We start from the raw sequence: 15,043 nt of genomic DNA, 5'->3' as shown, positions 1-15,043 counted from the left end.
CTGGTGTCCCCTTAACCACATGGGGGAACTGTAACAAATTGCCTAAGGCCTAGACCTGTCTGAGCACCAAATGAGCTAGAACTCATCCTGGACAGAGATAATTTGCAGTGACAGCTCTGCCTAATGACCAACTTTCTAACCCCTTTACACTGCACCCCCCATGGTGCCCTGTCAAATTTCAAATCCTTCAGAAGAAAATTGGTGGAAAAAAAAACCATTCCATTTTGGTGCCTCTTTGTTGGATAATTTCTTAAACAGACAGTTGGACTGTTTTCAATGCCATCAGCAGACAGCTGGGCCATCTTCTGCACACTGACAGCTGAACACAACAAGGTCCTTGTCAGGAGCATGGAACAGGAACTCTCATTTGGAATTGGGCTGCTGTTGCCACAGTGGAGCAACTTGCTTTCAAATGAAATCATCTCACTCCAAAGTTTTTTAGTTAAGAACAAAAGAAAAAAGCACAAAAGTTGTCAGACTTCACTGCAATTTTATTTTTAAATTGAGTTCTTTGCTCTGTCTTTCCTGACAGCAGACTAAAGAGGTCCTACATGCTTCATTCAGCCCAGAAGCTCCTCCAATCTCTTGCTGCAGCATCCAGGCAGAGACAAAAAAACTGGAAGTGGCAGGACCTGGGGTGCCCTTCACCCCAACCCTCAAACTCCTGGAGCTGCCAGGTCCCTGCCCACCACAACTGCAGGCAGACTCTCCAGGGCATCATGAGACAGATGAAGTATGTGGTGGAAATGATGGACACAGGCTGCTCGGCTACATGCACAGGACAGCAGAAAGGCTGCATACACAGCCTCCTGCCCAGCCCAGCTGCTCTCCTTCAGAAGACTGCCCTGAGTGTCTTCCCAGCCCAGCCTTTGCTTGCAGAAGCTGGTTATCCCTTGTTTTCCTAAAACTGCCTCTCAGATTTTTCAGTAGGACAGGAAAATATCAAGTTCTCGGTGAGCCCCAGAGAATCAGAACTCGGTTAACACAGCACCCATGAGAGGCAAAGAAAATAATTTGGCATCATCTACCATGCTTTGGTACCATCTGGATTTAGCAGCCCCACCAGCCACAGCTCTGCTGTCAGCACAGCCCTTGGGAATGAGAATGAGTACCTTTGCATTCACAGGTAACTGTGGATGCTCAGTGTAGCAGGGCCCAGTTGGTCCCTGCAAAGATAAGAGACTCCCCACACCATAGCCCAGTCTCACACCATAGCCCAGTCCTCACACCATTGAGTTCCTGCTGCCACTAAAGCTCTTGGTTCTCCTGGGCTCCAGCACTCCACTGTCCTCTCAGTAATGTCACCAAGGTGCTTTGCCAAGACCATTAAATCAATTCACCCAAACATTGTGAGCTGAATTCAGCTCTATTAAAAAGTAAACAACTATTAAAAATAGATGTATTTGGTAGGAAAGTAGTATGAACTCAAATATCAAAGCATTAGTTCATCTCATCAACAAGCCTCTTCATATTGAAACATATAGTTAATTCTTAAAAACAGTGTCCTTACACAAATCCCACAGCATTCATTTCATACATATCAAAATACAGTGGGGACCAGATACTGAAAGACACTGAGCATGTTGCAAACTATTTGAAGCCACGGGAAATGTTTATTCCAAGTGCTGACTGATCTCCAACCAAGCACGAGAGGAGTAGTTCATAGTTTCAGGAATTACAACAACAAGCAACATGTTTGTTGGTTGTTTTTTCTTTTTGAAACAGCTGCCCATTATTAATCACTCCACCCGCACTCCCCAGACAACTAAGAAATGTATGCTATGAAAGGGTTTAAAAAAATCTGCTTCAAGGGCTACAAAGCACTTGGCCCCATTTCCCCAGCAGAGGCTTTGAAGTGAGCCCGATGGACGGATGACTTTTGACACGTGGGTGCTGGCGCAGCGCCCGGGGCACGGGGCTGGAGGGTTGCAAAATGCCGCATTATGGTCAAGGAGACCGCGATCGGGAGGTCACAGACTGTAAAAAATTATTATTTCTGTTCAAAGCCATCATCTGTTTAATATAAATGAGATATTTAATGAAGTTCTAAATTGTAGACTTATCTCTCCCAGTTTGATAAGCACCGGGGAGATTTACTGCATCGGAGGGTCAACACAATTACAATTGGAGGCACGTCAAGCTGCAGGAGAATAATAAACTTGCAGTGCAAGTGAATTAGACTCAATAAGGTTTAAATTGTGAAATGAGGATTTGTTTTATTAGTTTTTTTAAATTGCAGATTACAACTGACAGCTTTACTGAAAAGTAAATTAAACAATATTTGTAGACTCTGCTATAAAGGAATCTAAGGCACATTTGAAAAGAATTGTTAACTTCTAAAACACTTTACGAAAAAAAGACCATAGCAACATTAGACTGCTTGAGAGCTTAAACCTGCATGATAAAGGTACTAAATTATGAACTACTCTTTATTTCACTGCCTTTAAATAAGGTGTGAAAATATCAAAGTGCTTTGGGATTTATTCTCCCAGTGGTATATTGATGACTTTATGTAACAAGTGTCCAGCTTTTAGTGAGCCATATCACACAGTCCTTCTTCATATGACAAGCCATCAAGTTTCAGACTCATTTACAGAAAGATCTCAAGGGATTTTCAGAAAGACACTGACAAGAAGATGGTTCAGAAGCAGAGAAATATATAAAAATTAATTCCTGGTAGTACTGTAAAGTACAGGGTAAATAAAAGAAATAGCAGGAGTGTTGCATTTATATGGCCATGCTTTGTAAAGTGAATCACATATTTTATAATTTCCATAAGTAAAACTTTATCCATATCTAATTAGCATCTCAAAAGATGAGTTAAACAAAGGCATTGACAGCCAGCTACACATATATTTTATAGAAGATACAACGCCTTTTATAAAACACCAAAAATTAGACAACTGGCTGTCACAAAAATTCCCCCCACAAAATGCCTTTTCCTTACATTGTTAACAGAAATTTTGTGCAAGAAAAAAAACCATGCAATTTGGAAATGTGTTGTGGGCAAGACAAATAGTCCAACAGTCCAAAGCAAGACAGTTCAAATAGACTTGTTCTTCATAGTGCTATTCTAATAAAGAACTGGAATTACACACTCTAGTTCTTTCTCTTAGCCACTCTCAGTGTTTTCTGGTATAATTTGATTTGATTAACTAATGAAGAGTGGGTAATATCAAAAATTTGCACAAATTCCTAACTTCATTAAAGGTCTTGCAATGAAAGAAATCCATGTGGCAACTGGTTCCCTATCAACAGCTGCTGGAGCATCCCTTACTGTGCCAGTTCAGAGTCACAGACCAACTGAGGGTGGATGAAACCATTGGAGATTATCTAATCAAGCCTCTTGCCAAAGCAAGTTCTGCAGAAGCAGGTTGCACAGTGCCCTGCCCAGCTGGGTTTTGAATATCCCCAAGATCAGAGACTCCTCCCAGGACAATTTGTGCCAGTGTCGACCTCTAAGAAGGACTTTTGTTTTCTTATGTGTAAAGAAATTTCTTGTGTTTTGGTTTGTGCCTGTTGCTTCTTGTCCTGGCACTGGGCAGCCCTGAGAAAAGTCTGGATCAGTTTTCTTTTTCACTTCTTTATTACTCTCATCAGGTATTTATAGACACTGACTGGTAAGATCCCTTGATCATTCTTCTCTCTAGACAAAAAAGAGAGAGTTCCCTCTCTGGATCCTAGCACTGATCTATACTAAATGATCATATTTGTAAAAATTCAATAAAACCTCCCATGCCACAGATTGCCTGTAGCTCCTTTTCTCTCAATTCTCTTAAACTAAAAAGAGAAGCAAGATTAAAAAAATAAATAAATAAGAAAAGGTCTCTACCCTGACCCTCTGTAATTCAGATAAAAACCAGCTGCTTGCTAAAGCACTGTCTGTATTAGCTACCACAGCTGCTGCTTATCTAGATGATAAAAGGACAAATAATGCAGTCCCTTTCACTTAAACACCATCATCCATCCTATCTGAAGTTATGCACATAAATATGAAAAAAGTTTATGCACAAGACGAATGCTAAAATATTCAAAGCATAAACAAACTTTTTTTTTTTTTAATGAAACAAGAATCAGACTCCCTTTTTCCTTCAGAAAATAAATTATCCAAATATAGGCATGCAAGCTTTATGGGTGTTAAAAAAGTCAGTATACAAATTTGCTATATATGACACTGCATCCAAAATGCTGAAGTTCTTTCTGTCACACAGAATTATTCTCCATGCTTTCTTTTTTCCTTCTTATCTGTGTACTGCAGTTAAGATGACCAAAATACTACAGCTTCATTTTCCAACACAGATACTTTTAAAATACTACTAGTCTAAATCAAGGCATCAATATCTAAGGCATTAAAGAAACTAAATTTTCATAGGACTGGACTAATTTTCATTTTCTGGGTTGAAAACTGGCTAAAGAATTGGACACAAAGATTTATCTTCAGGATGGAGAGGAGTTGTGGAGTCCCCTAGGAATCAGAGCTGGGAACAGCTTAAGTTGATAAAGAGCTTTATCAATGAGTTGGAGATGGGAATGAACACTGTGTTTGGAGAAGATGCTAAAGACTTTTTGACAGTTGAATTCCAAAAGGTCATCACAAGACTAATCTAGTGAGAAAGAAAAAAGCAAAGCTGTCACATAAATTTCAATGTAGGTAACTAGGTAATGCATGCAGGAGAAAATTATGCTGGATATTTTATACTTCCACACATACTGGAAAAGATGCTTGCTTGTTTCTTTAATAATGAAACCTCTCATTTGCATAGTCACTCACTGATCTATCAGTGAATGTGTTTTATGAATGATGAGGTCCTTATAGTCTGGAATTGGGACTCTGCTCCACAGTTTGCTCATTTTCAAATGGAGAAAAAAATGAACAGACATGCATGAAGAAATCTGGGAATCTGAAAATCATTTGCAAACCTTCATTTCAGGCAGGTTTGGCAAAATATTCATTCTGTCAAAAAATTAAAAAAAAAGAAAAGGGAAGGGAAGTCTAGACAAGAAAAACCCTTGAAATTTCTCCTTTTGAGGAAAATGGTGATGCTCTCTTACTTAATGGCAGACAAGTGCTGCCTGCCTGTGACATGAACAGAGTGCAGACGAGCAATCTGTGTCTAAGCTGTCCAGGTTGCAGGACTGAAAAGTGCAGGATTCCAAAAGTAACAATTACCTTTATTTTCTTGAATCAGCACATGGAGCTGCCAGCTGCAGGGATGTGCCTGAGTGCTGAGCACGTTGTGGAGATGCAGCCGCCAGCTGTTTGCCCATACAGGCTAATCATAACAGCATCACTAATTAACAGAACATGGCACAAGGAGCTCCACTGTTTCTCCTTAAATCTGAACGATTAAAAAAATTTCAACCCTGAGTTAACGATCTAAAAAGCTGATGGCCTCCCCTTCTGAAAAAAGGAGGTGTTAAAAACTGGCTGATATGAATATCAAGTCAATATTATTGCTATTCTCTCAATTTTCCCCAGGGTTTTCAGGGCTTTGGAAATGTGTCTTAAAGAGGCTCTCCATGCTTATATAGGAAAGTCGAGTTAACATGAAAGGCTTGAAGCTGAAAACATAGAACAGAACAGAATGTTTAACTTTTTTGAAATGGCCTCAGATATAGCCAAATCCCAAATTAAATGGCTTTGTTACACTAATCTAACAACATCCATCAAATATTCAGTGTGTGATTTTGTCTGGAGTGGCTGAGATATTAAACATCGTTTTGCAATGTTTGTAGTAGTGCAGCTTGCAGAATCCTACATTTCTGTACTCTGTATAGACAATGCAAACACGAGAAAACTCAGATGAACAGTTTTGGCTTGGAGTTCATTCATAACTAACACTCCATGCTTATATCAATATTTACTACAAGACAATTCACTTGAAAACCTGGATGGATTACACACTATCTCCTGTGAGTCAATGAAAATTCTTTCTACAGGCAAATCTTCAGCAAAACCACAGCAGCACAAAATCTCTTTTTTACCTTCTGGGAAGTTTGTGGTCTCTTTTGATTCTCCAGTTATGGAAGGGCTGATGATATACATGATCTCTTCCCTGCCTCTCTGAAGTCAAGATACTACTCTTCTGGTGTTTTGTACATTTATATTGTTATTATAATTGCTCTGAACATGAGAACTTGTGGAACTGTTTGAGAATAATGACAGCATGGGAAAAGCGTATCCGAGGTCACTTCACAAAGTTTTGAAACAGTTTCATGTTCAAGAAGCCAAAGAAAGCTCTCTGACAAAGACAGTGCCCCTGCAGCAGATCAGACGCAACTGTTCTGCCTCCCTCAACCCAGGACAACAGAGGTCGAGCTGTCACTCACTTCTAGACAGCAAACAAAACACAAAAAGTACACAAAAGACCTAGTCTAAATTGAAACATGCAGAAACAACCATATACAGAGCCATGCAGCAACATTAATTCTCCCTCCTAAGCAATTCCGAGGGCTGATTATGAAAATTGACATTAAAACCAAAAGAACAGTTTCATGCCACTAACTTCTTTAAAATCCATTTCAAATTCCGTTTTACTGAAGAAAGAAGCTGTGTAGTCTATCTAAAAGGAATTTGGTTCAATGTTGCAAATGTAAAACAATTACTGGACTTGAAGGCAGGGGGGAAAAGGCTTGGGTTTTTTTGGTTCTTTTTTGCTGTTATTTTGTTGTGAGATATTTTTTCATCCAGACAGCAACTGTTTTTGTCATCCAGATGTTTAGCACAATTATTTTTGCATTGGCATTATCACCCCTTGAACAGATTTCCCTTTTGAGACACTTGTGGGTGCTCCACGGCATGGAAGGCAATCAGCCAAGAGCTGACCTCGCAGGATTGACTGTACACTGGAACAGAGCAGAGAGAGCACTGTTCTTGGTGACACAAAAAAGGGGATATAACCAAACCAGTTCCACTTAACTGTAGCTCAGACTAACAAGAAACAATGTCATGTTTTTGTCTACAGAGTGGGCACATATAATGCTGAATCAACAAAGGAAAGAAATCAGCTGAACAGGGTATTTGTATCTGCTGTTTTTTTACAGTGACTCCTTTGAAGAACAAAAAGAGGGAGAAGAACAGAGAAAACACTGGGAAATACTTTCTTAAAAGGTGAACATTTCTTTTTATATTTCATTAAACCAGTAAACTTCTATTTTCTGAGGAGCTGGGGACATTTAGCCTAGCCTGGAGTAAAGAGAAGGCTGAGGAGAGACCTTTCTGCTCCCTACAACTGCCTAAAAGGAGGATTTAGACAGGTGGAGGGGGGTGGGGTTGGTCACTTCTCCCAGGTACCAAGTGACAGGACAAGACGAAACAGTCTCCAGGTGTGCCAGGGAAGATTTAGACTGGATATTAGGTAAAATATTTCATGAAAATTATAGTCAATCTTTGGAACAGGATGCCCAGGGAAGTGGGTGAGTCACCATCCCTGCAGATCTTTAAAACATGTAGATAAGACACTTGGCAACAGGGTTAAGGGGTGGACTTGGCAGTGCTGGGTTAATGGTAGGAGCCAACAATCTTCAAACTAAATGAATCTGTTTTTCTATGGTGATAAAAGGTGGGAGCTATTAAGATAAGAGTCCATCCTCTTTATGCTTTTGCTTCTAATCTGCAAGCTCCTGAATTTGTCACCAATCAAATGTCATTTCTAACACTAAACATCTGTCCTGGTGGCTGTTACTGGAATCTTCCAAGGGGACAATTTGTATATCAGCATGTCTAAGAAACCTGTGTTGATGAATTAAGCATTATAGAGCCAAGGCTGCAAGACACGGCCAACCACTGAGGCAATGCTGTCTCCAGCCAGGTCTCAGGCCACACAGCCACTACTGAGGGACTGAGCTGACTGAATACCACACTCATATATGGTCTTAATACAAGGTACAGAAATAACATGATCGCAGCTTATCAGTATTACATCAGCTCAATACTATCTGAAGTTTAAATCGGTCACATTCTTGGAGGAGGATACAGCGTTTAATTGCAAAATACCAAGGGAAAAATCCTCTTTTCATTTCATTGAAGTCTGGGCATTTCAAGACATTCAGAAAAGTGACTTCTTGCATACTGCCAGCTCAGCAGGTAAACAGCTTTATATCCATGCAAGTCATCCTTTCATCATATTAAAATATGCAAACAGTATTGGCACCATGTTTCCTTTGGATGAGTGTGATAAAACCAATAATTCCTAGGAAAAATTACTTAGAGAAGTTACTTTGTAAAGATGATTACTACAGCAATAGGGACATATCAACGCTTTCCTAATCATTATAGCTCATCTTGCCAGCTTCTTAAGGAGTTGGGAAAACGCACAAAAATATGTAAAGGAGGCCCAGAAAGACAGGGCCTATCTTGCCCTCGTGCAGATGATTTTCAGTGTATCTAAATCTATTTCTACAATCAGTTTTTTTTCATCTTGAAGCACATATACTGCAGTCAGCTGTGCTGCTTTTGGCACATGATTTCCACAAAATAAATCATACTAAATGTCAAGCAGATATAGGGGACCAAGCTGTTCTTGAATAAGTAAAATTGTGCTGGATTTAAGGAGAAATGTCTTTGTTTCATCACTGCTGGATTACCTCTTTCATGTTTACACTGTCTGGATTAAATCAACCAAGAAGACTTTCACTAGAAGAAAAGGGATCATCTACATCCTTTCAGAAAAAAAAGAGAAAACCTAAACACAGGAATAGTCTAAAATATTTCACCCTTTTATGCAGTAATATATAGTAGCATCTGATGAAAATAAGAAACAGTCTCCAAAGGACAGTCTAAATCAGAGCTAGATAAGGACATCACCACATACAAAAAGGTCAGAATTCCCCCAACACTAAGCAAGAAACGCTGTGCATCCAAGCTGGCTTTCTAGGAGTGTGTATATAATAACATATATGCATACAAAAACTTTGTATAAGTAGTTAATCAAGAGTAGCTTACCACTTTTAAAAAGTCTAGTGTCTTTTCCAGACATGATTTTATAATACACTATGGACTGATTTTTTTCTGAAGATTAGATTTATGCATTAAAAAGTAAACCATTGTTTTTTTTCCCTAGGTAGAAGTAGAGATTCTAAACTAATTTGTGCACATTGTTTTTGAAGCAAAATGATCAAGAAGTAACATTCCTGATAAGACCTTACTGCATTAGCAAGAATGAAAATATTGACTTTTAGATTTCTGAAGAAGAAATCCTCCACAGCATCTACAGTCCTTCTCAGTATATGTCTATATATTCCTAGTATATATAATTACTTACATCAAATAGAAGATAAGCTATTAGAAATCATGATTATATTTCAATACATCAACACATAACATTGCACTACAGAAGAAAAAAGTTGCACATCATCAGAAGAATCACCACTTCACCCTGAATTCAGTAGGTCAACGTCCCCCACAATTAAGGACAAGACACAATATAGTTAAAATCTAAAATAACTTAATATTTTGTGTAAAGATTTGCAGATTCTATACATGAAACTTGTTTTAATAAAATATAATAATGAAATATAGGAACTCTACTCTTAATTTAAAAAATTGGAAGTGACAAAGAAACAAGTCAGTTAACACAAAGTCTATAACTGAAAGATCTAATAGACCTCTATAAAAAACTCCACTGAACAAACATCACGTAAACAGTGAGATCCAATTACAAAATCAATATAGGTTTTTTCAGTGTTTCCTGTCTTTCATTGACAAAAATACTCAAAACCTTTATTGATCAGTAGTAACGTTAGCATGTCTAACACTGAAATTCAGATCATTTTGCAATTCTCTCTTTCTTTTGCTTCTCAGATATTATTTTTCAAGTCTCAGAGGAAACATGACATGTCCTGTAAACACAAATACCTCAGAAGTGAAAATTGCCAATCCCGATATCAAGATCTTATTACCTCATTGCATTTACTTATTCGCCTGGCCACAATAAGCTGAATCATTCCTCGTTTGTTTCCTTCAGTGGACATGGACCTCCTTAAGGTTTCCATAGCATCTTGATTTGTTTTGCCCAATAATGACTCTCCATTAACTGCTATTAATTGGTCATTCACTCGAAGCCTGCCATCCTGGAAAAGTAAAAATTAGATAGTTACATAAAACACACACAAAGGGAGCTTTGTCTACTGGTGAGAATAAAAAAAAAACAAACAAAACAAAGCAAAAGAAAAATACTCAACCAACTACATTTAATCCTAAGGGTTTATGACCAAATGAACACTGCAATAATAGCTTCCATTGCAGTCACTATAGGAAATGTCTATTCCAATTACTGACTTGCACTGAAAGCTATTATCATAACCTGTTTGCACAAATGGCATACTAATGGAACTGTACCAGAGACAGCTCATTCCTTCCCAAATCTGTTAGGGCTGTTTAAATCCTGGGATGGGCAAACATGTAGAGTAGAAGTCTGAATGTTACCTCTGATGGTATAATTGGAGAACACTAGAGATCTCATTCCTCTTCAATCTATGGTTATTTTCAAAATAACTTATTGTGGAAAACTAGAAGCACAAATTCGAAGTCCAAAGTACACAGATATTCCCTCTTACCTTAGATGCTGCTCCACCATTAATAATGGACTTGACGAAGATTCCTAAATCGGCATGGTTTTCTTTTGACCGGTTACCTTTGACACTCACGCCAAGCCCAGCTGACCCAGAGTCATTCAGTGGAACCTCAAAAGTCAGGAACTCCCTGGTGCCATCAGGTGTGAGGACAAGCTCCTCTTCTTCTGCTTTCTGTTGGGGAGATTAGCATGGGATTATAGAATAACATTTCTTTGGGAATTCTCTTCCCCCTACAGCTATTAGCATTCTAAACTCTCTGCTTTTTACTACAATGCCACAATATTTTCCACAGTAATTATGAGAAGAAATGTGCAGAAATAGTGTAATTTCAATCACCTCCAGCTGATGCCTAGGTTCAGAAATATCTTAAATTTGTGTCTAAGTGCTTCTCTCTCTAGTAAAGCAATTGCATCACATGCCATTACTGAATTTGCCATCAATACTAACTCTCACATAAGCTGCTATTTCATTAGCCAAAAGAGAGCTTTATCAGAAATATTTTCCTACTTCAAAACCTACAGAATTTTTAAAACACCATCATCATCTATGGAGTATTGCAGTCTTAGGGAGAAACTAAGCACAAGAAAATCAAGTTCAAAAATTACTTGTTCACCTCATTTTATTTAAAATTATCTGTGTTAGCAAAAAAAAATAGAAAACTACACAGCTGGGATCGGCAACAGCACATCTCTCTGCTATCACCAGGCTTATCATCAAATCCAGCTCTCAATGCCAATTTTCCTGTATTTCCCAGCTCTGCCCTTCACCTCTGTCCTCTTACCCACCTCTCTGGATCTTTGTTGTCCTCAAAACCCAATTTTAGCCTGGCTGGGAAAATCCCAGGTTTTAAACACCCAAACTTACAGTCACAGAGCTGCCACAGCTGTCAGCAAGGAGCTGCTCCATGCATCCAAAAGCCATCCAAGCACAGGAGACCAGCCTCACACTTCACCTCCTGACAAGGTTAGGATGGCAACAGGCTGGGACCAGAGGCCTTGCAGTGTCCCCACAGAGCAGTGACACTCATGGGGCAGTAGCATGGGCACAATACCCAGGAACAAAAGTGGCCATGCCCTGAGGACCAGTGCTCATGCACAAGAGACTTTTGCCAAAGGGAGGAATGGGGGAGACTGGCTGTTCACCAGCCCTACTCATTACAGCAGATGCTGCTCACTTGTTTCTGATCCTCTTGAGAATCTAACAAAGTGGTAATAACCACTTTTGGTTATAACTTTATCAATTAAAGAAAAAAGTCATGCCCTTAAAGGCAATTCTCTGCAAAAAGATGCTTTTGAACCTGACTGTGCTGTTGTTTTTTTTCACCCACGTGAAGGAGAAAGATTAAGAGAACATATGGCAGAAGGCGCACACTAATGTCCAGCAGGGGCAGTTCTTCTCTGGAAGAATTAATCTGGCCAAATTTTCATAATCTTAGCAACATGTCACCTCTGTTTCTGACACTGATTTTATACCAACTTTTCCCACATCACTGATTTATTTGCAAAGCTCACTCATATGAGTGAGAAGATGTATGAGAAGTTAATGTGCGCCTGCTGAGCTGTCCCTGTTTCTTAAGACTTGAGGAAATGCAAACACAGCCTATGGCAAAGAGAGATGTGAAAGCCATGTGGAGTACAGCATACTGAGATGATCAATTTGGGCACAAGCATGCTAGTTGTGTCACCATTGACCTAGAAATGCAGCGCAAAAATGTCACATGGGAAGGCAGTCAGACTGCTGAGAGAGCTGCAACAGCTGAGGGAAGAATAACAGGAGGTCTGTATTTTCCCACCTGGTTAAAAATGTGAACCTTCATGTGTTCACCAGCCCTTGCCTTTGCACTAGAATCCTTTTGTTCAGAACTAAGCACAATGGTTCATTAAAAAAAAGGGAGAAAAAGAAAATTAACACCCTCTATCAATGTGCCATAACTAGCCTGGCTTGTTTCTGAATCCCACTATTCAAACACATCTCTTGGCCACATGAAACAGCATAACCAATGCTAGCTGTAAGGAATGGAAAGGTGTATTGTGACACTTGAAAAGCACTCCATCTAAAAGATGTTTCCCAAATTATGGGAAAATTACCACCCTAATTTTCCTGCTTAGCTCACAGAAGCACTAGCTCCAGCGTACATTTGAATCCACATTTTGTCGAGTGGCTGCAGAATAAAACAATCTGAGACCGATGCATGTTACCTTATAATCACTTTCATATTCCTTAATAAACAGCAGTAGGAATAAAGCTTGCGAGCCAAAAGAGAGATAAAGCCAAGGTAGGATGTGTGGCTTATCAAAGAAAGCAGATATGCTTATTGAATTTTTCTTTCCTACTGTTAACATAAATTTGGAATCAACTGCCCTCTTGCTCCAGTATTTTCTAATCTTAAAATTAAAAAAAATCCACCAAAACTTCAGGCAAAGCAGTCTCCCTTCCAGGGCACAGAACTAAACCACTTGCTTGCACAGCCTGTCAGGTGCATTTCTATATGACAAAGGGTCAATTGGAGTGAGCATCTCATAAGCATCCCCGAAGATTTGGCTAATGGCCTCTACCCTACTTCTATTCAGTGAGACCAAAGAGCTGCATTATTAGCTCAACACTGGTTTTAATGTGAGGCTTATGCTTGCTTGTTTCCTGCAATCTTGAATAAGGAAATAAGGCAATATCAGGCTACAGACACCTGAGTACACAGGTGAAAAGTGAGGCCAAAACCTGGAACAAATTACTCTGTAGCAGCTGTACATGAGTGAGCAGATCATGCTCATGAAAAAATGAGAAACAGCAGCCCCAGCACTGGATCAGTGCTACTTCAGAAGTACTAAAGGCATGAGAAAATTGCTCAACACACCCAAGGAAGAAAATTACCCGTACTAGGCTATGGCTAAATTTCTTTAGGGACTTCAGTAGGGTATCTCCAGTTTTTCCCACCTCAGCATGCTTGCTTTACCACCATATCTGTGTCTGGAATTTTAGGGACATAAGAAGCCTTTTGCCCTTTAGATTCCATGTGACACCTGTCAGTAATCATATGCTTGAATGTAGAGCAAAAAAAAAAAAGTAAAACAAATGTGAAAAATTTGGCTTTCAATAAAAACTTAACTATTAACTTTCGAGGGCTATGGATATGAAAGTAGCAAATATAACATTTGTGCCACACCATGGTATCAAAGAGGGTCTTAATATGTATGATATATTGAACATAACTTCATAATACAGATCAAATCTTGGAACAGGACCATATAGTGACAAGGAACCTCTAAGCATGTCATAAATGAGCCATTCACAGAGAAATGAGCAGGAAGATTTTTAGCCTGCTACCATAGTAGTTTGAACCAAAGCTGTAAAGACAAAAGCAAAACAAAAAAAACCCAGCAAAATCTCATAATGACTGAATCCTTTGTTCTCCAAAGACCATTAGAGTACAGAAACATTACATGTACAGCAACTCTCCTCAATCAATATAAAAATAGCTATTATAAAAACGCTATTATAAAAAAATAAAATTTGTACTGCAATTGTGTTGAACATTAAGTATTTAAATGCAACAAATCACATAAACACTCTAATATGTCCATGAGACAGCATAGAAATGCACAAAAAATCTAAAATGCAGCATTAAAAATTCTCAGCTGAGAACACAGTCACTTCTTAATTGCAGTAGCTTCCATTTGATCTTAATACTCTCAAAATTAACAGCTTCACTACGTCAATCAAACACCTCAACACTATTTTCATGATTAATTGATCTGTAGGAGAAATTTACTCCGTCATATATTTTGACAGGCCAGCAGTAAACATGCAAGCAAAATTATGTACTGTGAACCCTGAACAACAAAATTCAACCCCCTTAAGATTTTTCACACACTATGTCCAAAACAATTAACAGCAGAACAATATTCTGTTCAGACAGAGGCTGCTGAGGAAAAGGTCATCTGAAATGACTTCAGTTGGATGAATGAAGCTGCTCAAGTATGTAATTTGTAATAAAAATTCAATTGGTGATAAAATATGTAGGTGACTTTTTTGGCTTCAAAATCATATTTAGCATCAATTTATGCTAAATGACATTTGAGATAAGTTTTTCGCTTTTTAAATACAACATAAATATATTGTAAATTTAAAGATAAACTTCCTGACTAGAGCAAACTTATGGCAGTGTTTTGATACATACAGAGATCAAAAAAAGCCGTAAGATAAATGGCTGGGGAGGGGGGGGAATTGTTTTTCTCTTCCACATAACATTATCTTCTACGTAAGTTCTGATCAGATCATAAAATCAGATTTAATTTTATAAACAACATTAAAATAGACTTTGACAGCGTGCCATTAGTTTTCTCATCATACTAGTAACAGCATCTCCTCTTTATCCTTTTATCACAGAACTGCAGAATATGTCGAGGGAAGGGGCCCTCAAAGATCGTCAAGTCAAACTCCTGGCCCTGTATAGGACAGCCCAAGAGTCACA

At 38.7% G+C, this 15,043-nt stretch overlaps 1 protein-coding gene across 8 annotated transcripts in view; it reads right to left on the bottom strand.

Annotated features, from left to right (window-relative positions):
- PARD3 (par-3 family cell polarity regulator) overlaps positions 1 to 15,043 on the bottom strand; it is a 440,918-nt gene that overhangs the window by 162,389 nt on the left and 263,486 nt on the right. For all 8 annotated transcript variants that reach the window (XM_062506759.1, XM_062506784.1, XM_062506750.1 and 5 more), the window contains 2 exons: positions 10,558 to 10,746; positions 9,901 to 10,071 (listed from right to left, as the gene is read on the bottom strand). In XM_062506759.1, coding sequence (XP_062362743.1) covers positions 9,901 to 10,071; positions 10,558 to 10,746 — 360 coding nt within the window. The remainder of the gene's footprint in view (positions 1 to 9,900; positions 10,072 to 10,557; positions 10,747 to 15,043) is intronic.

This window comes from Cinclus cinclus, chromosome 1, assembly GCF_963662255.1.
Source record: "Cinclus cinclus chromosome 1, bCinCin1.1, whole genome shotgun sequence".
NCBI classification, from domain to species: Eukaryota; Metazoa; Chordata; class Aves; order Passeriformes; family Cinclidae; genus Cinclus; species Cinclus cinclus.
Note: the sequence above shows the minus strand (reverse complement) of the source record. Positions and strands in the feature narration are given on the sequence as shown.